Here is a 22,928-nt window from a genome sequence, read left to right on the forward strand (position 1 = left end):
TATTGGGATTTTAGAGAAGTGTTGCGATCAAGGTGATGTCTTTTCCCAGGAAATCCATGCTTATTTGAGCAGGACAGTGCCAGGCCTCATTCTGCACGGGCTACAACAGTGTGGCTTTGGAGACAGAGTGCATGTGCATGACTGGCCTGCTGCCAGTCCAGATCCGTCTCACATGGCCCTTTTCCACTACCCTTTTTCAGCTCGCTTCAGCTCACTTCAGCCCGACACGGCTCGCGTTTCGACTACCAAAAACCAGCACGACTCAGCTCGTTTCAGCCCTGCTTAGCCCCTAAAACTCGCACCGTTTTGGAGTGGGGCTGAAGCGAGCCAAGCCGTGCCGAGTGAGGCTGGAGGCGTGAGCAGACACTCCCCTGTGCACTGATTGGTGAGGAGGAGTGTCCTCACATGCCCACACACGCCCCGCGAGCGCGCTGGGATCTGTAAACACCGCAAACCCGGAAGAATAATAATTATGAATTACGAGAATTTCTGAAGCCTTATGCGCCTCGCCTCATCTATACGCTCTTGCCAGTATCTGTTGGCGTTGTCGGTGACAACAAGCCACAGCACCAAGACCAGCAACACTAACGACTCCATGTCCTCCATGTTTATTGTTTACTATTCGGGTCGTGAGACTACCGCTTAAAAGATCACTGAATCAGTGACATACAGAGCATCGTGGACGAGTTCGCGGAGCGCAAGGCTCGTCGTATGCCCTTCAAATAATGCGCGCAGTAGGCTATTGATGTTTTATTATGAGCCATGTACAGTATGTCGCCTAATGTTTTTTTGTTTCTGAGTTACATGTTCGTTTGAAGGACTTAATGTACAAAATAACATAGTTGCACCCCGTAGTGTTGAAATTGGTAAACACCGCAGTTGCGGACATTTTGTAGCCTAAAATGATGTTATGATAAGCTTTAATAAAATGCCCGGTCATTTGCCCCGCCCCCGGCCCGGCTCTGACTTGTTCCGCCACTGTCACTGATGTCACTGTTTGCGCTGCTTAACGACATGACGTGACGTCCACCCACTTTCGTTAACTCCACCCAATGTGTCCACCCACTTCCAGCCAGCACGGTTCAGCGCGGTTGTAGTCGAAATGCAACTTCAATAGCCCCGCTCAGCTCGACTCGGCACGGCACGGCTCAGCCGCGTTTGTAGTGGAAAAGCGGCATTACTGAGAACGTATAGTGCATCATGAAAAGGAGAATCGGACAGCGGCGACCACGGACTGTTAAGCAGCTGAAGCCTTGCATCAAGCAAGAATGGACACAAATTCCAACTGCAACACTTAGTATCCTCAGATTAAGACGAATGATGTAATATGGTGGTTGTAATGCCTGTCCCAACTTTTTTTTTTTGGGGTGTGTTGCAGGCATCAAATTCAAATTTTGTTTATATTTACGAAATACAATTAAGTTGGTCAGTGAAACTATTGCCAGTCTTTGGACTTTTCAGTTAAATGCGGGTTTGTGATTGGGCATGGATCTTTTTTTTGGGGGGGGGGGGGGGCTGGGGTTAAATTAAAATTGCATTTTGGAGAATATCCCAACTTTTCTGGAACGCATGTTACATCGACACGAGTGTTTTACTGGGTAACACGGCACTCGTATTTTTCATATGAGCTACATCTGGGACATGGAGATGTAAAGATGGGGGGGAGGGGACCTTTTGAAGTCGTTTCATTTCTCACTGGGAAAATCCAGCCTTTTAATTGAAATTTATTCAGAGAAAAACAAATCCCTCAAATAATTTACCAAACACGTGACGCTATTATTGGCACCCCTCTGTTTAATACTTTGTCCAACCCCCCTTTGCCAGTAAAACAGCACTGAGTCTGTCCTGTAACATTTTTATAAGGTTGTAGATACAGAGCAGGGCATCGAAGCCCATTCCTCTTTACACAGTCTCTCTCCAGATGATCCAGGGTCCTCGACCCTCTCGTGCTCTCTCCTCTTCAGCTCAGCCCACAGGTTTTCAGTGGGGTTCAGGTTGGGCGATTGAGATGGCCAGGGCAGAATCTTGATTGTGCTCAGTGAACCGTTTTTGTGTTGATTTGGGCGTATGCTTCGGATCATTGTCCTGCTGGAACATCCAATGGCGACCCAGTTTTAGTTTCCTGGCAGAAGTGGCCAAATTCTGATTGAAAATGTCCTGGTATTTCATGGAGTCCATGATGCCATGGACCCGAACAAGGTTTCCAGGGCCTTTTGGAGGAAAAACCGCTCCAAAACATGACAACTTCCACCGTATTTTACAGTTGGAATCGGGTTCTGTTCATTATAGCTGCTGTCTCTTTTGTGCCAAACCCACCAAGAGTTTATTGGAAAACGGGGCTCTTTTATTTATTTATTTTTGCTTTTGACCAGACCCTAGAACATGGTTCGAGTCATAGTTTCGCAAATTCCAAGTGCCTACGTTTGTGGTTAATGGACACACGAGGCTTTTTCTGGCCTACTTTCCAAATCTGTTGTACATTTGAGGAATATGATGGTGGTTTCGGAGACTTGGAAACCGCAAGATTTTACTTCTAATTCATGAACAGTGATCCATAAGGATTATTTACTTATTTCCCCCTTCCTTTCGTACGCTTACTGTATGTGAGGGCAAAATAAACTCTGGTCCTCTTCCAGGCGAGTTTGTAACACTTCCAGTTGGTGTCTACTTTTTAATTTTTGCTCTAACAGTAGAAATGGACATTTTCAGGCGAGTAGCTATTTTCATCACCGTTTTGACTTATGAAGGTGAACACACTTCTCCCTCGTTTGGTGTGTTTTCTTGTATCTTTCCCATGTTGATGGCTGACTAAGGGAATTTGGCCTCTGCCTCACCTCATATTTTTGTTCCCCAGTTTATAATGCATGGGGCCAAATTACTCAATTCTGATTGGTCAATCAAGGAGGGCTTTTTTTTCCTTAATACGGGGCCGTATTTCTGAAATGCTACTGGCTAGTTCGTTGCTTGGTTACGGTTACAAAACTTAGCAAATTTTGTCAACAAAATGGCTGACTCAGCAATGCTGCGTTTCGCTATGTTGGACGAAGAAATGATAAACCAATTGAAGGCTGCAAACGAAAATGAAAATACCAAAAAAAGTACAAATATTTGGCTTTCCGTGTTTAAGAAATGGGCTGCGGAAAGACAAATAAACTACTCTCGAGTGGCATATGGATGCTGTGAGTTAAACAAGGTGCTGTTGCAGTTTTATGCAGAAGTGAGGAAAGAAAATGGGGAAAACTATGAACCAAACTCTCAAAGTAATGCAGGCAGCATTGGATCGGCATCTGAGACGATAAATATCCAGGGTCAGTCCTGAAAGATGTTAAAATCCTCTTGTTGTGTCGCCATGTGATAATGAAGGGCGCTTTTAGAAACTGATTCAAACGTGCAAGACAGTCTTGCACCCTGATTGGTTGTTAATACATAGGGCCAAATTACTCAATTCTGATTTGGTCAATCAAGGAGCCCCCCCCCCCCCCCCCCCCCCCTAACACAGGGACGCATTTCTGAAATGCTATTGGCTAGTTCGTTGGAATGGGTAAAAAGCCAAACAAGTCCAAAAGCCTGACGAAACACGAAGATATATTCTGTGGAAACGCGGTCCTCGTGTTGTCAGAATTGAGTAATTTGGCCCTATGTGTTATAAACAAGTAATCGTATGGTTCCTCGTAAAATTAAGGATCAATTTCACTCGTGATTTCAAAGTTTTGAAATTGCCCTCGTCGCTTCGTGCAATTTTCAAAACTTCGAACTCTTGTGAAATTAATCCTTAATTTTACTCTGCTCCATACGATTACCTGTACTAATCAGGAAGTCATGGATTACAGCTTGAAAGTTCCAACACTCTCCAATCAACTCAAATGTACAATTTAACCCCCCCACCCCAAACTGATCTTTACAAGGGGTGCCAAGTGCTGTAGAGGTGTGAGATTTTTATTTTTATTTTTTGGGATCATGTTCCTCTCACTACAGAATCTGCAAAGTGGTTCTGGTGTGATTCGGATTCTGGGTCTGGTTCTGGCCTTTGGAAACTATATGAACGGAGGGAACCGAACCAGAGGACAAGCAGATGGCTTCGCACTGGACATCCTGCCGAAGCTCAAAGATGTCAAAAGCAGCGTGAGTTGCGTCCCTCTCACGTGTACATTTTCTATAGGCCCCCCCCCCCCCCCCCCCCCAAAAAAAAGACCTCTTGGTGACAGTGACTTCTTATTTCCCAGGACAACACCAGAAGTCTGCTGTCTTACATCGTCTCGTACCACCTACGCCGCTTTGATGAGGTATTGACATCATTTGTACTCAGTGGGGGGGAAGCTAACTGAAGGTATTGTCAGAAACGAAATGTGAACATTTTATTAAAATGTTTCTTAGGCTGCACAGTAATGATTGTCATTTAATTGTTTTTTGATTGGCTAAGCAAACTGCAAATAACGGTCTGCTCATGTACAGTTACTTCACACTTGTCAACATGGCTCAATTTCTGTTATCGTTTGACTTCTTGTCCAAACTTCATTATCAGCATTTAAAAAAAAAAAAAAAATGATGCAACAATTTACTGAACTGTTTTTTCACAAAATATTTTGTTGGTCTCTTGCAAATAATTGCTTGCGTACCACTTGCACATCACGGTATTTTGTTGAACCTCATCCAGTAATTGCTTTAATATTTTGCTCAGTGTTGAAAGCATGATCCTTGATGGCATTTATTATAAAGTAAGCTGACTTTAATGACCGAACACGCACCATTTAACCCACACGTCATTTAAATTACATTATTATAATGCTATTTTTGCTCATTTCATATTATCAAAATGAGCTTTCAGTCCAGAAGTGACCTCAGGGGTTCTTTGGGGTTTCTTTAATCCTTCTCGTGTGTGTATACATATGCATGTTAAAGGATATGGGACATGGATTTTTTTCTGGGTATAATTATGTATAAAGGGCATAAGAAATGCCATCTAAATCACTGCAGGACGTCAAAAATGTGAAAATCATCACATTATTGAAGTTTTTTTTATACATCAGCGTAAAACAAGGATTCCTTAATGAGCTAGGTGGTCACGTGACCCGTGACGTCACAAAAACTTTCCAAGGAGCCAGCGCTTGGGAATCTAATATAAACAGGTTACGGGCAATTCCATGTAAATGTCAACCTCACCATGCAAAAATAAAGCAACATGTAATACATCAAAACAGAGATCTCACCTAGGCCTGTATTTTACAGATGTGAATAAGTTGAACCAATTTGTAACCAACCTAATGTCACTGTCAGTCTTTCCTTCTTATAATGTAAAACCCAAGCTAAAATCAACTTTGATCATGTACAATTCTATATTATTGCCACAAGCCACAGAAATGTATGCTAAAATCCACAAAACAGCAAAACAATAGCCATCCTAAATATTATTTAAGAACTTTGATAGTTTTAGCTGATATTTAGAGTTTTTCAAAGGGCTATGGTGGTTAAATTGCTGATTTTCTAAACATATGCCATGTCTATTTCAGACGCGTCACATCCATAACGGAATTTCGTCACATCCATAACGCTGACTTTTCCTTCCAAAACTCTGCATGAAATACAAGATATTTTAAACAAAGATTTTTTAATATTCACCTTGGACCCCTCTATCAAATGGATATCTCCATTTCGACATTAGGTTTACAATTTCAGAGTTTGATGATAATGTACAGTCACCGAAGAAAAGGTGATACTTTTTCTGTCACGTCCATAACGCATCTTTTATTGGCATTTTCTGGCATGCCCTAGATGTACTATGGGAATTGTTCTTGTTCTATCACTTCTCCAGTATGGTACAGCCTTAAAATATGCAACACCTGTTTAAATACTGGGAGACAGTAAAACATGCACTGCGTCATTTGTTGCCATTTTGAGTTCAAGTGTCACGTCCATAACGCTGGAATTGCTCTTACCGAAATGGACACCATCGACAGTGACATTCCCGATGTTTCACAGAGATGTGAAGTTAGACCCTATCAATTCGAACCGATAGCTGGAAATTCACATGAACATAGATCTTGTCTTTACTCTGACGGGTCAGATGATTCTGAGAGTGAGAGTTCATTCAGCCCTCATGAAACTGAAAGCGGTCGGCTCGATAACGCTTCCTGGTAAGTTAAAAACAATTCTGCTCAAAGGCTAATGATCTGTTGAAAGAAGTATTATTTTTCAATCATACATTGAAAGTTCATCATAGATCTAGCTAAAGGCCGTTGCAAGCTAGTTTTTTTTTTTTTTTTTTGCTGATATTTTTCGAGATTGATTGAGATACAATGCTTCCAGAGTCCGAGATGAAAACATTGAATGGTGAAACGCCGTCACACAGCCAACAACACTATGCCGTTTGGCGAAAGAGATGAAAATTAAGAAAAGTTAAACAAACTTACCAACATAACATTTATTTAAATGTCCATTAATGTTACAGGATTTCTTGACTGTCTCTACGGTTGTAGGAATGTTAGGCCCTGTATGTTATGGCGCTGTCACTGCCTCCATGAACCCGGCCTATTGTACTCACCGATGTTTGTCGGAATCCGCATAGTTGCTCCAGAAAATTATTCAATTGTTTTGAAAACATAATCGATATCTGTTGCATTGAAATTTGTCAACTCTGTTTTATTCGCGCATAATTAAAAAAAAATGCTTACCAAACGGCCGGTTTGCCAATTCACATTGCGTATATATTAAATAATACCAATTATATTTGAGGGTGGGGGTTTCAGTTAAAAATTAATATTTATGATTGTCTCACTTTATTTGAAAAACAGTTTGGGAAACAGTAGGTGCAAAGTTTTTTCTACGGCAGTAGCGAGCCCACACTTTCCTCAGCTTCGGGTCCTTGGGGAATGCAAAAAAAACTTACTCCAGGGCATTTCTCATTGGAATTATTGCAACCATAAGCAGCACAATACACCATGATGTCTAATGTATGATGTCCAATGTACTTTAAAGACTATAAAAACAATTTTCTTGTCATCCACTTCTCCATTCATCTACCCGCTTGTGCTGTGCCCAAAAGTTTTTGTGACGTATGATCACGTGACAGCGGCTCTTCCGGTTGTAGAAAATGCATATCGGAAGTCGAGCAGAAATGCCATATCACGAATATAACGATTTTGCTGAATTTAATAGATTTTGTATTTATTGATGCAATTAATTCATATTTTTAATGGAAAGAAACTGATATAGCGTGCATTTGTTTCATGTCCCATATCCTTTAATGGCGAGCAGTTTGTGGAATATAGAGGAACAGTGTGTGGGGTGGTTTTGAGCTGGTGGTCACTTGTGGTCTTATTCCCAGCTATGCAATATTGCCTGCCCTTCCCACAACGCTGTCATCTTGTACTGTCACTCCAACAGCAGCAGCACCACTTCAAAGACTGTGTGTGGAGAAACCTTTTTATACAATCATGACTCTGCATGCATTTTAAAGAACGCCCCCCCCCCAAAAGCACCAGAACGCTTACTTTTCTTCCAAGTGGCTTGGTAGCTTTGTTTGTTTCCCTTGAGTGTTGTGCGAGTCCTCACAAGTATAACAAAACATTTGTGTGTGTGTGTCAGGATGCTGGCCGGGAGACGTGCGTGTTTCCTCTGCCCGAGCCACACGACCTGTTCCAGGCGTCTCAGATGAAGTTTGAGGATTTTAATAAAGACCTGCTGAAGCTGCGAAAAGACCTGCGAGGTAATGCACACCGCCTCCGGGCCACCAGATGAGACAAACGCTGATGTTTATTGGCACTCATCCTGTCACTTTCACTCACTCTTGCTCGCTTACACCCTTTTCTCCACTTACAAGGAGCTAGTTTAGGGAAACTGGATACGCTTTAAAAGACGTCCACGGTTGCATAATCAAATGTTTTACTGAGGAACAGTGCATAAAAGTATAAAGGAGCTCTTGAACAAAGAGTACAAACCCTGAAGTATGCACCAATTAAGGGTTTTAAGCTTCTTTTTCCTTTTGACTCTTACTTTTCTGCTCTCTGTCGCTCTGTCTCAGTCTGACTGCCTGTCTCTTTCTAATCCCTCTTTACATAAATAAGGATGTCTAGGTAATTTCTCTTCCTGCCTTTTATTCTTCTCCTAACTCTCCTAGGATCTGCTACCGTCTTCGTTCTCCCCTCTCTCTTCCATCTTCCCGCCTCCAGCTGTGAGCAATAAGCGTTCAGCACCGCCACACGTTTATCCACCACATACCTACTCTACAACGCTAATCAGCGCCGATAAATCACACTTCAGTTGAAGTCGTTTGGAATTCGAGGAAAAATGCCACGTTTCAGAGCTCTGAACAGTCCCGAAACCAGATTTTACAACGCACACTGGTCCCTCCTGCCTCGAATTGATGGTCGAGACAAATCTAAAGTCGTGTCTGTGTCTTCTCTCTCATCTTAACGGCTTTTGCGTGCTGCTAATCTCGCTGATCCTCTGCTGGTTGCATTTAGCCTCCTTGTAGAGTCTGATCCAAACCATCTGGCCCCGCAGCCGTATTCCCCGAGAGCACTCCTGTGTGCTGAACACGTTTTTCTCTTTGAATCACCTTCCTTTGGGTCAAGGCCCATCGTTACACTCGAGGGTGATCAGCTTCATCAGAGCTCATCTGACTCTCTTGCAGGGCTGAGGCACTCTGAGCGTGCAGGAAATTGGAATATTTTTGTGACTCTTTTTAAATTGAGAATGATATATGATAGAATCAGTACCTGTATGTAGATAGATGGAGTATTTTATAAATTTGTTTGCAGTCGAGTACACTGCGGAGTGTTTTCGTTTTCCTTTGTGTTTTGTCTGCTGGTTGTGGCGTAGCTTTTTTGGGGCGTTGGTTCCCTTCAGGCTTTGGTCCTCCATGGGTGATGCCTGTGCTCCTCACTATGAACTGCAGTGAGATCTTTGCTCTTGAACATTGGGGTTATCCAGTGTTCTCTGCTTGGTACGGTGTTGGGAGTGATGTTGCCCAGTGGCATCATGGTGGCTCTACATGCAGTGTGGGATTTACCTTTGTGTGCCTTTTGGGGGGGATTATGGGGAGCTATGCCACTGGAATTGCTTCCCGACCCTCCTTTGGGCGAATTTTTTTTTTTTTTTTGGTAATTGTAAAGCGATCTTGAGTGTGAGAGAGGCACAATATAATTTGTACTTATTAGAGGTTTTGGGTCACCAGAACAACTTCTATGCACCTCAGCGTAGATTCTCCAAGTCCCTGGAACCATCCTGACTCGAACACCACACTGTTCTTCCGAAACGCTTTTCCCTCTGTATTTTAACGATTGTGATGGCGAGTAAAATCTTAACACGTCACTCAAATCTCCCATAAATGTACAATGTGCCTGCGATCTGGTGAGCGTGAAGGCCATAATGTACGATTTGACCCATTTTCATCTTCAGAAGAATTGCTTTTACTGACTTGTAACACTGTTTGCATCTACTTGTCCCCTTAATGTCCGCAAAAATAAATGCCTCCGACAGTGTAACGGGACTTTTTAAACAAATGTCTCATCATAGGCTTAATAAATTTATCCTTAACACTAATTTAGGGACTCTGTTGCATCTGAGGTGTTTACTAGTCCTTACATGTTCAGATGTAGCTCCTTGGTGGAACATTTTGTTTAGTGTTTCTGCTTATTTGTCATTTTGCGCTGTAATAAACCATTGGAAACGCCATCGTTAAAAACCTTTGCCTGGCAGTGTTTTGTCCATAATTCAAGTCTGCTTTTAGTTTATTCACACAAGTGTGAAATAAGCTTTTACTAAATTGACCTCGTCTCACATGCTTCCCGTCTTTCTCTCACTGTCTTTCACACACATTTGCGCGCACTCTGGTCCACACACATGCACAGTGCTTGTCAGATGTGGCTCCTCTGCTATTAGCTGTGGACTTTGTCGTCTCCTTGCAGGGAAGCACTGCATGGGTCTCTGGCAGCTGTTTGATCTCGCATGGCACCAATCAGACCCAGCAGCGCTCCCATACCTCTGTTATGACTACCCTACAAAGGGAGGGAGGAAGAGCACTAATGGTACAGAATGAGAGGGAGATTGGGGCGCCGAGAGACTGAATGATGCCGGAAGTGGCAGAGAAGAGAAATCCAGGGGCAAAATGCTGAGCAGGGGTCGTGTCCCCCCCCAATTTCTAAACTGCAACTTGATCTTGGATGACACTTTGAGTATTTAGTCTTCTCATATTCTTTGTATAGTTTAAGATGGAAAGCAGGAGAGGTTACAGAAGTAAATTGTGCCATTTACAATGTCGACACCAACGTTTGATTTTAATGTATAAACCTTCCCTTTCCACTCATCATGAAAGTGTTCAGTGATCTATCCAAGTATGTTCAACATAAAAAAAAAAAAAGCATTGCAAATTTTTATTTTTATTTTTTTAAATTAAGTAGAAAATATGGGTGCTTTCACATTGTGTTAAGTCTGTTTGAATCGAAACCTGGTACCGTTCCTCCTTGGTGTGATTCTTAAGGCAGGTGAGAACACGGCAGTCATTAGCGGGTGTGGGCCAAAGCACGTGAGTAAGGTGTGCTCAGTCCAGTTATAAGTGGAACTGTTCTAAGTTATTAGTGTGGGTGGGACAGAGCTGTGGTGCTGCAGAAATGGAATGCTTTATGGATATTTGGAACAAAAAGAGAAAAACAATAGATGTGATGCACTAGATAATGCTCTAAACAGCTAATCGGTTATTGAATGAATGCTGATTTGGTGGTCTTTTAGCCAGTATCTCACTGGGCTGCGACAAGTTGGAGAGACAACAATTGCGATAAAATATGTGAATTGGTGACAATTTTCTCTTGGAATCACACTGAATTGATATTCACATTTTATCGCAATTGTTGGGTCTCCAACTAATCGCAGGCTGTTGCAGCCCAGCGAGATACTGGCTCGCGCTTCCTGTTTCACGGAAACTGACTTGAAGGGTTCGTGACTGCTTTGCGACACATTTGCGGCCATTTTGAGAGAGATTTTGTCACGAATCTTTTGAACATGTTCAAAATTTCAGCGAGGAAGGAATGACACTTTGCGGCTCATCTCATCTCATTTTCTTCCACTTATCCGGGGCCGGGTTGCGGAGGCAGCAGTCTGAGCATGGAAGCCCAAACTTCCCTCTCCCCAGACACCTCAGCCAGCTCCTCGGGAAGAATATGGAGGCGTTCCCAGGCCAGCCGAGAGACATAGTCCCTCCAGTGTCTCCTGGGTCTTCCCCGGGGCCTCCTCCTGGGGGGACATGCCTGGAACACCTCCCCAGGGAGGTGTCCAGGAGGCATCCGAAAGAGATGCCCGAGCCACCTCAGCTGATTCCTCTCGATGTGGAGGAGCAGCGGCTCTACTCCGAGCTCCTCCCGAGTGACTGTGCTTCTCACCTTATCTCCAAGGGAGCACCCTGCAAAGGAAACTCATTTCGGCCGCTTGTATCCACGATCTCGTTCTTTCAGTCATTACCCAAAGCTCATGACCATAGATGAGCATCGAAACGTAGATCGACCGGTAAATCGAGAGCTTTGCCTTTTGGCTCAGCTCCTTCACCACGATGGACCGGTAAAGCGACCGCATCACTGCGGAGACCGCACCGATCCTCTTGTCGATCTCCCACTCCATCCTTCCCTCACTCATGAACAAGATCCCGAGATACTTAAACTCTTCCACTTGAGGCAGGACTTCTCCACCAACCTGGAGAGGGCAAGCCACCCTTTTCCAGTCGAGAACCATGGCCTCGGACTTGGAGGTGTTGCTTCTCATCCCAGCCGCTTCACACTTGACTGCAAACCGCCCCAGTGCATGCTGAAGGTCCTGGTTTGAAGAAGCCAACAGGACATCATCTGCAAAAAGCAGAGATGAAATCCTGTGGTTCCCAAACAGGATTCCCTCCAGCCCCTGGCTGCACCTAGAAATTCTATCCATAAAAATTATGAACAGAACCGGTAACGAAGGGCAGCCCTGCCAGAGTCCAACATGCACTGGGAACAGGTCTGACTTGCTGCCGGCAATGCGAGCTAGATTCCTGCTCCGTTTGTACAGGGACCGGACAGCCCTTCGCAAAGAGCCCCGAACCCCATACTCCCGAAGCACCCCCTTACAGGATACCACGAGGGACACAGTCGAATGTCTTCTCCAGATCCACAAAGCACATGTGGACTGGTTGGGCAAACTCCCATGAACCCTCGAGCACCCTATGAAGGGTATAGAGCTGGTCCAGTGTTCCACGACCAGGACTAAAACCGCATTGTTCCTCCTGGATCCAAGGTTCGACTATTGGCCGAATTCTCCTCTCCAGTACCCTGAAGTAAACCTTCCCTGGGAGGCTGAGAAGTGTGATTCCCCTATAATTGGAGCACACACTCTGATCCCCCTTTCTTAAAAAGAGGGACCACCACTCTGGTCTGCCACTCCAGAGGCACTGTCCCCAACTGCCATGCGATGTTGCAGAGGTGTGTCAGCCAAGACAGCCCCACAACATCCAGAGACTTGAGGTACTTGGGGCAGATCTCATTCCCCCCCCCCCCCCCCCCCCCCGGTGCCTTGCCACCGAGGAGCTTGCAAACCACCTCAGTGACTTCGGCTTGGGTAATGGACAAGTCCACCTCTGAGTCATCAGCCTCCGCTTCCTCAATGGAAGATGTGACAGTGGGATTGAGGGGATCCTCGAAGTATTCCTTCCACCGCCTGACAATATCCCCAGTCGAGGTCAACAGCTCCCTACCCGCACTGTAAAGTGTTGGTAGAGTACTGCCTCCCCCTCCTGAGGCGTCAGACGGTTTGCCAGAATTTCCTCGAGACCGACTGATGGTCCTCCTCTATGGCCTCACCAAACTCCTCCCAGTTCTGAGTTTTTGCCTCCGACTGCCCGAGCTGCGGCACGATACCAGTCAGCTGCCTCAGGAGTCCCGGAGGCCAACATGGCCTGGTGGGACTCCTTCAGCTTGACTGCATCTCTTACTTCCGATGTCCACCACCAGGTTCGGGGATTGCCGCCACGACCGGCACCGGAGACCTTGCGGCCACGGCTCCAAACAGCTGCATCGACAATGGAGGCAGAGGGCATGGTCCACTCACTCAATGTCCCCCGCCTCTTTCGGAAGCTGGATGTCCCAACAGCTAGCTGCTGTGTTCGGGGATCAGGTCGTCAAGGCCCCTGCCTTCAACTGCCGCCCAATCCACACTGCACTGGCCCTCTACGGCTACCTCTGTGGGTGGTGAACCCACAGGAGGTCGGGCCCACGACACCACTTCTGGCTGAGCCCGGCCTGGCCACCAGGCGCTCGCATACGAGCCCCAACCCTGGGCCTGGGTCCCGGCTGTACCATACCGGGCGACGTCGCAGTCCTTGGTGGGTTTTTTTTTTTTCCTTCTCTCTTTTTCCATTTCTGTAAGGGGGTTTGGTGAACCGCTCTTGGTCTGGCCAGTCACCTAGGACCTGTCTGCCTTGGGAAACCCTAACAGGGGCGTAATTCCTCCGACAACATAACTCCTAGGATCATTCAAGCACACAAACTCCACCACAATAAGGTGGCAGTTCTAGGAGGGGACTTTGTGGCTCATGCCAGGAAATTGATTAGCCCTGCGACTGTTTCAAGACACTTTTGAAACTCTCTCGCTCATGACGTTCGGTTTGTTGCAAGCTGTCACAGCCCAGTGAGATACTACCCTTTGTGCTCAGGTAATATTGTGGTTTCTGTGCACACTTTTTCCATCACCAGGTTTTTGATTAATGAGGTCAAGAATCTTACAGGTGAGTGTTCAGCCCTGTGCATCTTTCAGCTAGCTTTTTTTTTTTTTTTTTTTTTTTCCTTTATATGTTTTAAATATGTATTCTTAAAAAAAAAGAAGGGGGGGGTAGGTTCCTATGGTAAGTAATTTGGACAGTGAAACACAACTGATAGGATAGTACTTCACAAATGGATAATGACATGGCAAAAGCGACCCAAGAGCTTCTTAAAGTGCAAAAAGGAATGTTCTTAAATGGCAGTCAGTCGGTCCAGTTGAGCATGCTTTTTATTTACTGAAGGTAGAAAGACCCACAAACAAGCAGCAGCTAAAGGTGGCTGCAGTAAAGGCCTGGCAGCGCGTCTCAGGAGGAGCTCGGCTTCAGATTTCAGCTTCAGGTGTTCAATGAACTACAAAGGATTTCCATCCAAGTATTAAAAATAGGTACCCTATGGGCACATGTGGCTGCTGCTTATAAATAGTTATGATACAATGTCCATATAGTAAATATAGCGCATATACACATTAATGATATTCGCCTCATCTCTTTCAAGCATCACCAAGCTGTGAGCAGCATCAAGGCCTGTAGTATTTTGGTTATTGATTTCGGTTACTGTTTTGTTCAAAATACAGTGCTGTGAACTAGATCCATTTTCAAAATGGTAAGAAAGCACTTCATGAATTGTTTTAGGATTCTTTTAGTACTAATGAGCACGTTTTGTTTCCGAAGTGTAGTATAAAGACTCTTTAAAAAAAAAAAGAATTAAAGGGAATAGCAGAAGTTTGATATCGGCTTTTCAATATATCTGCCAAAAAGCTAAAAAAAAACCCTTTCATTTGACCTTTCAGAAAAGACCAAACAAAAGGTAAATTTTCTTAAACACTGCTTGATATCGAATCGGTAGCCTTGGTGAACCCGAGGTGAATTTCATTTATCTTTCTATCTGTCGATTATCTTCCGATACTACGAAGTTATAGCAAGGCTTTTATTTCGTTTCTGGTTCTGATTGTTTCCGAAGTTTATCAAGAAATAGAACACGTAATCGAGCTTGATCAGGATAAGTGCTGATTCTTACGAAGTTTCGTGATTGTTACTCATTCTTACATCACGATGACATAGCGGCTTCGCCACGGGTTCTTGTGTACCTTTGATAACACGAGATCAACTGTTCGTATCACGATCACCATTCTAGTGATTGTAATGCACAATGCGCTATCGTTACTCATTCTTACAACACGATGAGACAGTGGCTACTGCCTCACTGATTCTATTAGGCATTGGCCACAAAAACAATGCTCATTTCGAACTGCTAGTTTGTCCAGTTATTTTCGAGCCTTTGAAAATGGAGGCTTCATGTAGAAAAATGTCTAATTCCTAAACAGTGCAGGATTTTTTTTAAATGCCTTGAGTTAAAGCTGAAAATGTACAGTATACTTCAGTTACTTCGATGGCTTGATTTCAAATCTGTTGTGGTGTACAAAGGCAAAACGGTCACTGTCCAAATACTGATGGAACTGACTGTGTGTACACTGAGAGAATGGTGGCGATACGCTATGCACAAGGCATAAAAGACTAAAAATATACACAACCTGCCACCTGTAGGAAAAATCTGCCAACTCAATCTTGGTAAGAACAGTAAAAGTAATTAAGACGACCATACTGATCAGTATTTCATTTCCTCATAAAATCTCTAAAGTACAGGTTCTTGTACCTTTTTTTCTTTTTCTGTCCTTTTTTTTTTTGAGGGACTTTTAGTGAAGATGGTGTATTAGGACCATTGTAGGGGGAAAATATTTGTTTTTTTTTTAAAGTGTAATCATGAAGCTTGGGGGGGGGGGTTAATCTTCTGAGAGGGAGTTTCCATGATTAAAGTCGTAAATTTACAAGAGAAATTTAATTTCTGAGATTGTAGAGTCACAAATTTGCAGGGGGAAAACCTCATAAATTCTCTGAGATTAAAGTTGTAAATTTCCAAGAAAAAAAAAATTGGGAAAACCGGGGTATTTTTGTCAAGGACCAGAGGTATTTTTTTTTTTCCCTCTCTTCCCTTTGCAAATTTAGAACTTTTTTTTTTCTCCATAAATTTTATGAATCATCTTTGGATTCCCCCCCCCCCCCCCCCCCCCCCCCCCCCCCCCCCCGTTTTTAAACCTATAATGACTCTAATACAGCTTCATATTTTAGAACAACTTCTTTTAGCCTAGGTCACAACCGGCCGTACATGCTCCTACGGCCGGTCTACGTGCAAGAAACGTACAGAGGGCACGCGTGTGATGTGCTGATTTTCAAGCCGTAGACTGGTCACAGACTGGCCGCAGAGGTTCTTTGTCATGTCAAACAAACTCTACGGGCGCCTACGTTTTTTTCAGGTTGCAAGACAAACTTGCGGCCAACGTGCGTCTTTCTCCACAAACAAAAAAGTAGCGATTTGGGGAAATGCCAAAAATTGCACGGCCAAAAAATCGTACGTCTGGTTGTGACCTAGGCTATACTCATCACACACTTGTGAAATTTCTCTCTGCATTTAACCCATCTGAAGCAGTGAACACACGTGAGCAATGAGCACGCACATACCCAGAGCAGTGGGCAGCCATGCTAACAGCACCCAGGGAGCAGTTGGGAGTTAGGTGCCTCGCTCAAGGGCAGCTCAGCTCAAGGCCGTCCCATGTTAACCTAACCGCATGTCTTTTGAAGACCTCTTTTTAGAGACTCTGGTTAAGTCCTGAACCTGGCTGGTTTGATTTGTAAAACCTGAGTTGCTGATGTTGAATAGCTGTGGCAGATGACCACCAAGCATGTCTTTTGAGACTTGGGAAAGCCTCGTAACACCATTTGATAAAACAAACATTGAGGGAAATGATCCTCATTCCTGAGAAGTTTGGCATGAATTATTTCTCCAATTAAGTGCTTAAGCCTTGAATCACTGGTCAAATTGCTTCAACTTCCATACGTAAACATGGGCATAAACGCTGGCCCGGCATCCATGCGCATGCAAGTCTTTGAACGTGGGCTTTAAGCATGAGGTTATTTCCCAAGGTCAGCCGTTTATGGGGCTGGAAGTTGTTAACACATTTGAAATGGTTAACAGGCCCAGTCCTCTTCCTTTTCTCCCTCGCCATTTTTTGTTGTTGCTCTTGTTCCCCTTAAATTCCTCCCCATCCCACCCTCCTCCTTGTGCCTCTTCAATCAATCAGACAGGTCAGACACAGGCAAGCTACAAAGCAAAGGTCTCACTGGTCAAACGGCTCCTGGTCACGGCCAATCAGAGGCCAAGCTATTTCGGGAGACTGAGTAACTGGACGTGGAAATTTGGATGCGGTTTGTAGGCTGACGAATCGGATGATCATTCACACGGCCAAGGGGGCAGGAAGGAGTCGGGTAAATATCTACAGGCCACCGTTACTGGATTGAATTATACCTTATAGTTGGATTGTTAAGTTTAAAAGCACGATTAAATAATTTTCAAGAGTTTCAGCACTTTATCTGGTCCTAATTTCTAAACTTTGTCTGATCCAAGTGAACATGTTGACTCGTCTACCGCAGACTTTTTAATAAGAACCACTGAGCTGGCCTGGGATCAATGAACATGCGATGGCTGGCTTTTAATAGACGCTCTTTAAACTTGCCGCTGCCGCCACCACCTCCTTTTGCATATGATCCCTGATCGGTTTCTCAGTACGTTTCAAAAGTTAATGGTTAAGAGCATATTCGAGCAGCGTCATTCCAGGTACTTCAGCATGACCAAACTGAGAGGGTTAAGAGGTAAAGTCTGGGTTAACTGGTCTGAACTCCGTATCCTCCAACAATGTCCAGGGTAGAACAAGTGTTTACTCAGAGTTGCTCCGTTTTTCACGAGATGGCAAGATGAGTAACTAAAACAATAAAAACGGATGAACGAGGGAAAGCTTGTACGCCGTACTGGAGTGTCCATTTAACACTCGAGCAGCCGTAAACCAAGCCTAATGAATTAATTATTCTGAACTTTCCACTGTTTAAGATGTCGATTTAATTTTCTCTCACAGCAGCTCTGACACAGTTCCACTTCACATCAAAGGTTTTATAATGAACGTATTTGAATGTTTAACAAAGAGAAATAAATGTATAATCAATTGTGTGCAAACTCGTTTTTTTTTTTTAAATCACATTTTGGGTGCATTTGTAATCTCTGCTCTGAAAGCAAACTGTAGGGTGCTGTACTGTTTTTAAACCAGTTCTCTTGTGACCAAATGGGGGGAAAAAATCTTCACTCGCTGCTCATGACTGCAGCATTTTAAATCATTAAAATGCTCTGGATATGATACTAAAAATGTATTGGGAGCATCTTCAAAATGAAAATGCAGTTTGTCATTCTTCCGTCTCTAATAGTTAGCCAACTAGTTATTGTAGTGTGGTTTGGTTTTTGTAGGCATGTTAGTAACCGTATCTGTCAAAATATGTCGAGTACTTGTACAGCTACATTTTCTTGTAATAGATGCATGATGGAGTTAGTCATGGAGGTTTTATAATCTAAAACTGAGCGGAATGTTTTATAAATGGGGAAACTTATGTATTTATTTTTTTTGCTTCAGTCAGTCCAAGATGTCTTCAGATGAAATATTTGAAGCCATTGTTCCAATATTTATTGCAAGTTTGCAGAGTGAGTCTGGGTCTCGAGTGCGACACCAGTGATTTGCTGGAGCTGCACTCTGTGGATTAGCCACAGCTCTGCCTGTTGTCGATGACTTGTCGGGTCGTACGCTGTCCACATAACACACATGTACGTGCACGTACAGATCCAAGATGGCTGTCTACCGAAGAGGCTCTCTGTAGATGTGCCCAAGGCCCCATCCATGTGTGAAAACGTACCGTAGTTTTGTTTTTTTTGTTTGTTTTTTTTTTGGTGGGGCAGGAAAAAAAAAACTGAGCTCACCAGCTAATTAGCTTGTGATGGTATTTCATACCGTGCCTAGCTGTGAATGCATTTGTCATCTTGAGAACTGACACAAAGCAAGAATTTCATTGTTCTTTGTCACACATTTCATACACTTTTTTTTTTTTTTTTTTTTTTTTTTTTTAAATCCTCATTCCAAAATAGACGTGACTAAGTGGTGTAGACCAAGTGTCGGATTGGACATCCAGTCTGTGTATGGGCACTGTGTGAGACGGCTGCCTCTCCAGTAGCTTTGTAGTTTTTAGTTTAAAAAAAAAAACACTTCTTTTTGCTCTTACACAAAGACGATGTGTTTTACTTATCACATGGATATTTTTAACTTTAACATGCAACCAGGAGCCAGCTCTCATTTATTCGAGAGAGGAGCTGCTGGCCCTGAAAACAGTGGGACGAGCTGGGATATGACGCCTCATCCCGGCCGAGTTGAGGAGGAAACCCAGGGGCTGCTAAGCTAAAGGCTAGGCTAGCGGACAACCGGCAGCGCTACAAACCATCCATTCCCTCCGTGATCATGGGGAATGTGAACGTGCTGCCAAATAAAGTCGACGAGCTATCCACACTGAACAACCAGCGGATTTACCAGGAGAGCAGCTTATTTATCTTTATGGAGACATGGCTAACACGTCTTGTACCGGATGCTACCGTGGACCTGTGGGGATTCACTGCTGTGAGAGCCGATAGAGACACTAAAGCATGCGGGAAAGGTAAAGGTGGGGGACTTATGTTAACAACCGCTGGTGTTGCCCGGACTTGGAGCTGCTAGCCGTTAGCCTGCGGCCATATTATCTGCAGAGGGAGTTCAGTCACGTGATCACCATCTGTGTTTTACATCCCTCCGAGGGCAGATGCAGCCGCTGCATGTGAGGAGAGTCACTCTGTCACAGCAAGGCTGCAGACACAGCACTCTGAGGCATTTATGATCATTTCTGGGGACTTTATTGACACTACTTTGGACTCTACAGGCCTAGACATTAAGCATTTACCACTGGTGGCCCATTGGGCCAGTGGAATTGAAAAGTTGTTGGCCCAAATGGAAAAAGTGATGGCCTGAATGCGCACGGCAGCCGCTGCAAGCTCCACAGGTGCTTGCACAAAGAGGGGGGGTCCGGGGGCCCTCCTCCGGAAAATTTTGATTTTTCAATTCGTATTCATGCATTCTGGTGCGTTTTAAGGTGAAAATTAATGAAAAGATTATTCATATTTGGTTAACATTATATCTATCTTGTTTGTTCATATTGCTATTTTATTGTTTGCATTTCTTCTATCAATTTCTTAGTTACATTTAAAAATTTCCTTTGTTCTTGTTCTGTTTGTTTAACACATGCTGTTGATTACTGTTTTACATTTAACAATTGTTTGTATAACACTACGTTCAGACTGCAACCTGAAACGACCCATATCCGATTTGTTGTGAAATCCGATTTTTTTGTTAGGCCGTTCACATTACCAATTATGAGAGACTTGTATGCGATCTCCAATATGAACGGAAAACGATCCAAAAATGTCCCACATGCGCAAATTGACACGTAATAAGCACATCTACGTAATGCGTAAACCAAAAAAAAAGCGCACTCAAGTTTGCAAGTAGAGCATGGAGATGAGGCGAGACCTGGCAATGTGGTTTTTGTGGCGGCGGCAGAACTCTCTCAATAATCTGATTAATGTGGGCAGCAGACTAATGAGACCAAAGGTGTCAAATTACTGGGAATTTCCAGAACAGTCTTGTAATACAGGATGATTTAACATCCAGGTCCCTACCAAATCCACCATTAGCTTGATCAATTCTATAAAAGTATTTAAATTCTGAAAACTGTACAAATGTTGTTTTCCACCAAAGAGGCAGGATTAGCCAACGCAGAATAGTGACGTTTGTCTCTTGTTGATGACGTGTAGGTCGCATGTGAAAAATAACGGATATGCATCAGAATTAGGACCACATATCCAAGCGGCCTGGGTCGCATGTGAAAAAATTGGATCTGTGTCGTTTGATTGTCAATAACAAATCGGATAAGTACAGGTTGCATATAGGCAAAAAAATCGGATATGGGTCGTTTCAGAGTGCAGTCTGAACGTAGTCCAAGTTTTAGAATAAGCCAAGTTTTGCCTCACCATGCAACTTGTTTATAGAATAAGCTTTGCCTGTAACCCACCCTGTGTGATGGGGACGTATTTTCCTTTTTTGTCATGGTTTCAACTTTGGCTCATATATTCTCAACATTGTAGATATTGAATTCTCACCACTGTAGATATTCTTATAGAAATAGAAGTACAATGAACTTTTTAAATACACCTTTATATAATAGCCACAAGACACACACAGGCCAGTCCCAAGTCTGGATGAAAGGGGAGGGTGGCATACTAACCCTTATCATGCTGGATTTAAATGGGCATTTTTATTGCCCATGAAGTTTTATTTCTTAAAATATCATGAGAATCATTGACAAACCGTACATTTCCTGAAAGGGTGGACTTTGGGGAATAATCTAGTGAGATTTTTGCAAAGCCTTACCTGCTCAGGGGTGATTTTATAACCCTAATTACCTGTTAATTAGCTAATTAACAGTTATGCTCAGGTGAGCCAAAAAGGGGTGAAATGTATTATTTATTTTTTTAATAAGACAAGATATAAACACCAAATTTTCAGGATATGTCCTTGGGGGAACTAGTAGTAAATTTTTGCAAATTCAGCTCATTTGCATAAACCGTTGCCATGGCAACAGCAGATACCCTAGCAACTTGGGGGTATACTGGGTTTAGCATGGTCTGGTTGTACCAGAGAGGGTCAGAATAGTTATTTGTTGTAATGTAGACCTAGTTTGGCTATTTTGATGTATTTCATCATCTTTGGATATTTGAGTAATATATGGGATCAGATCTAATTTACCACATTATTTTATCTGTTCTATTTCAGTCATAGCAACCAACATTTATTCTTGTATCACTAAAGGTTGATACATGTGTAGCCATATTTCTTGGCAGTGTATCCTGAAATTTTGTTAATATACAATGTCTGAACGATTTTACACCATCTGAAGTTAAAGCGCGCATGTTGAAATGCTGTTTTATGATTTGGCGCCATATTTGGCGAGTTGTAAACAGAGCGTGACGTCGCGCGCTCTGATTGGCTGCCGAGTTCAAAATGAAGCTGTTCGTTAATACCTGATGATTTATGCACGATCATATTTAAACTATTTACCTGGCCTTTGGCCAGGTTGGGGAGTGTGGAGTTTGAACATGTTTCTATTTGAATTTCACCGTTCTGATGGTCTCCTTGCTGCAACCGTCTTCGTCTACAAGATGCTATTTTCCTGCCAAACATCTCCGAAGATGCACGAAGACGGCACACTCCTGCCGCGCAGCGTGACGTGACTCAAACAATGATGACGGACCTCGCATCAAAAAGGTGCATTTTATGAACAATTTCTTCACAATTCTGGGTAAAATGAGTAATAAAATTTAATTTGTATCAAAAACGAACTGGCCCGAAAGACGTAAAAAAAACCGCCATCGGGCAAGTGCTAATGTCGAGCCCTGCTCTACTTTGGCTTTTTACCAGGTTGTGGATTGTCCAACAAGGAACAGGACAATTGACTTGCTGTATGCTAATGTGAGGGATGCATACAGTCACACCCCTCCCCCCCACTAGGGAAGTCTGACCACAACCTGGTTCTTCTCTAGCCGAAGTACACCCCCCTGGTTCAAAGGCAGCCTGCAACAACTAGCTCCATCAGGAGGTGGTCCCCTGAAATGGAAGATGCCCTCAGGGACTGCTACGACATCACGGACTGGGATGTGCTGCTTAACCCACAGAGGACATAGAGGGGCTGACACACTGTCTGACGGATTACCTCAACTTCTGTGCAGACGTGGTCTCCCCTGCCAAGACTGTACGGTGTTACCCTAATAACAAGCCATGGGTAACACAGGAAGTCAAAGCTGTCCTCAATGGGAAGAAGGCCCCCTTCAGGAGCAGGGATGGGGAGGTGATGAAGGCAGCACAGCAGGAGGTGAAATGCTGCATGAGGGAAGCTAAGGACAGCTACAGGAGAAAGGTGGAGCAGAAGCTGAAGAATGGCATGAGGGAGGTCTGGGAAGGTGTGAAAACGATCACAGGCCACAATGCAAAGACCAGAATCATTGAGGCGAGGGTGGAGAGGGTAAATGAGTTGAATGACTTTCTTCAATTGGCTCAACCAGCCCATGTCCCCCCCACCCTCCCCTCACTGCAGCCATCTCTCCTTCCCTCAACACAGACTCCTCCATGCATTACTGCAGACCAGGTCA

The 22,928-nt window shown here is 43.8% G+C and overlaps 1 protein-coding gene across 1 annotated transcript in view; it reads left to right on the forward strand.

Moving 5' to 3' along the window:
* fmn2b (formin 2b) overlaps window positions 1-22,928 on the forward strand; it is a 209,779-nt gene that overhangs the window by 114,135 nt on the left and 72,716 nt on the right. The window contains exons 13-15 of the mRNA XM_060938883.1: window positions 3,976-4,122; window positions 4,224-4,283; window positions 7,582-7,702. Coding sequence (XP_060794866.1) covers window positions 3,976-4,122; window positions 4,224-4,283; window positions 7,582-7,702 — 328 coding nt within the window. The remainder of the gene's footprint in view (window positions 1-3,975; window positions 4,123-4,223; window positions 4,284-7,581; window positions 7,703-22,928) is intronic.

This window comes from Neoarius graeffei, chromosome 14, assembly GCF_027579695.1.
Source record: "Neoarius graeffei isolate fNeoGra1 chromosome 14, fNeoGra1.pri, whole genome shotgun sequence".
In the NCBI taxonomy this organism is placed as follows: domain Eukaryota; kingdom Metazoa; phylum Chordata; class Actinopteri; order Siluriformes; family Ariidae; genus Neoarius; species Neoarius graeffei.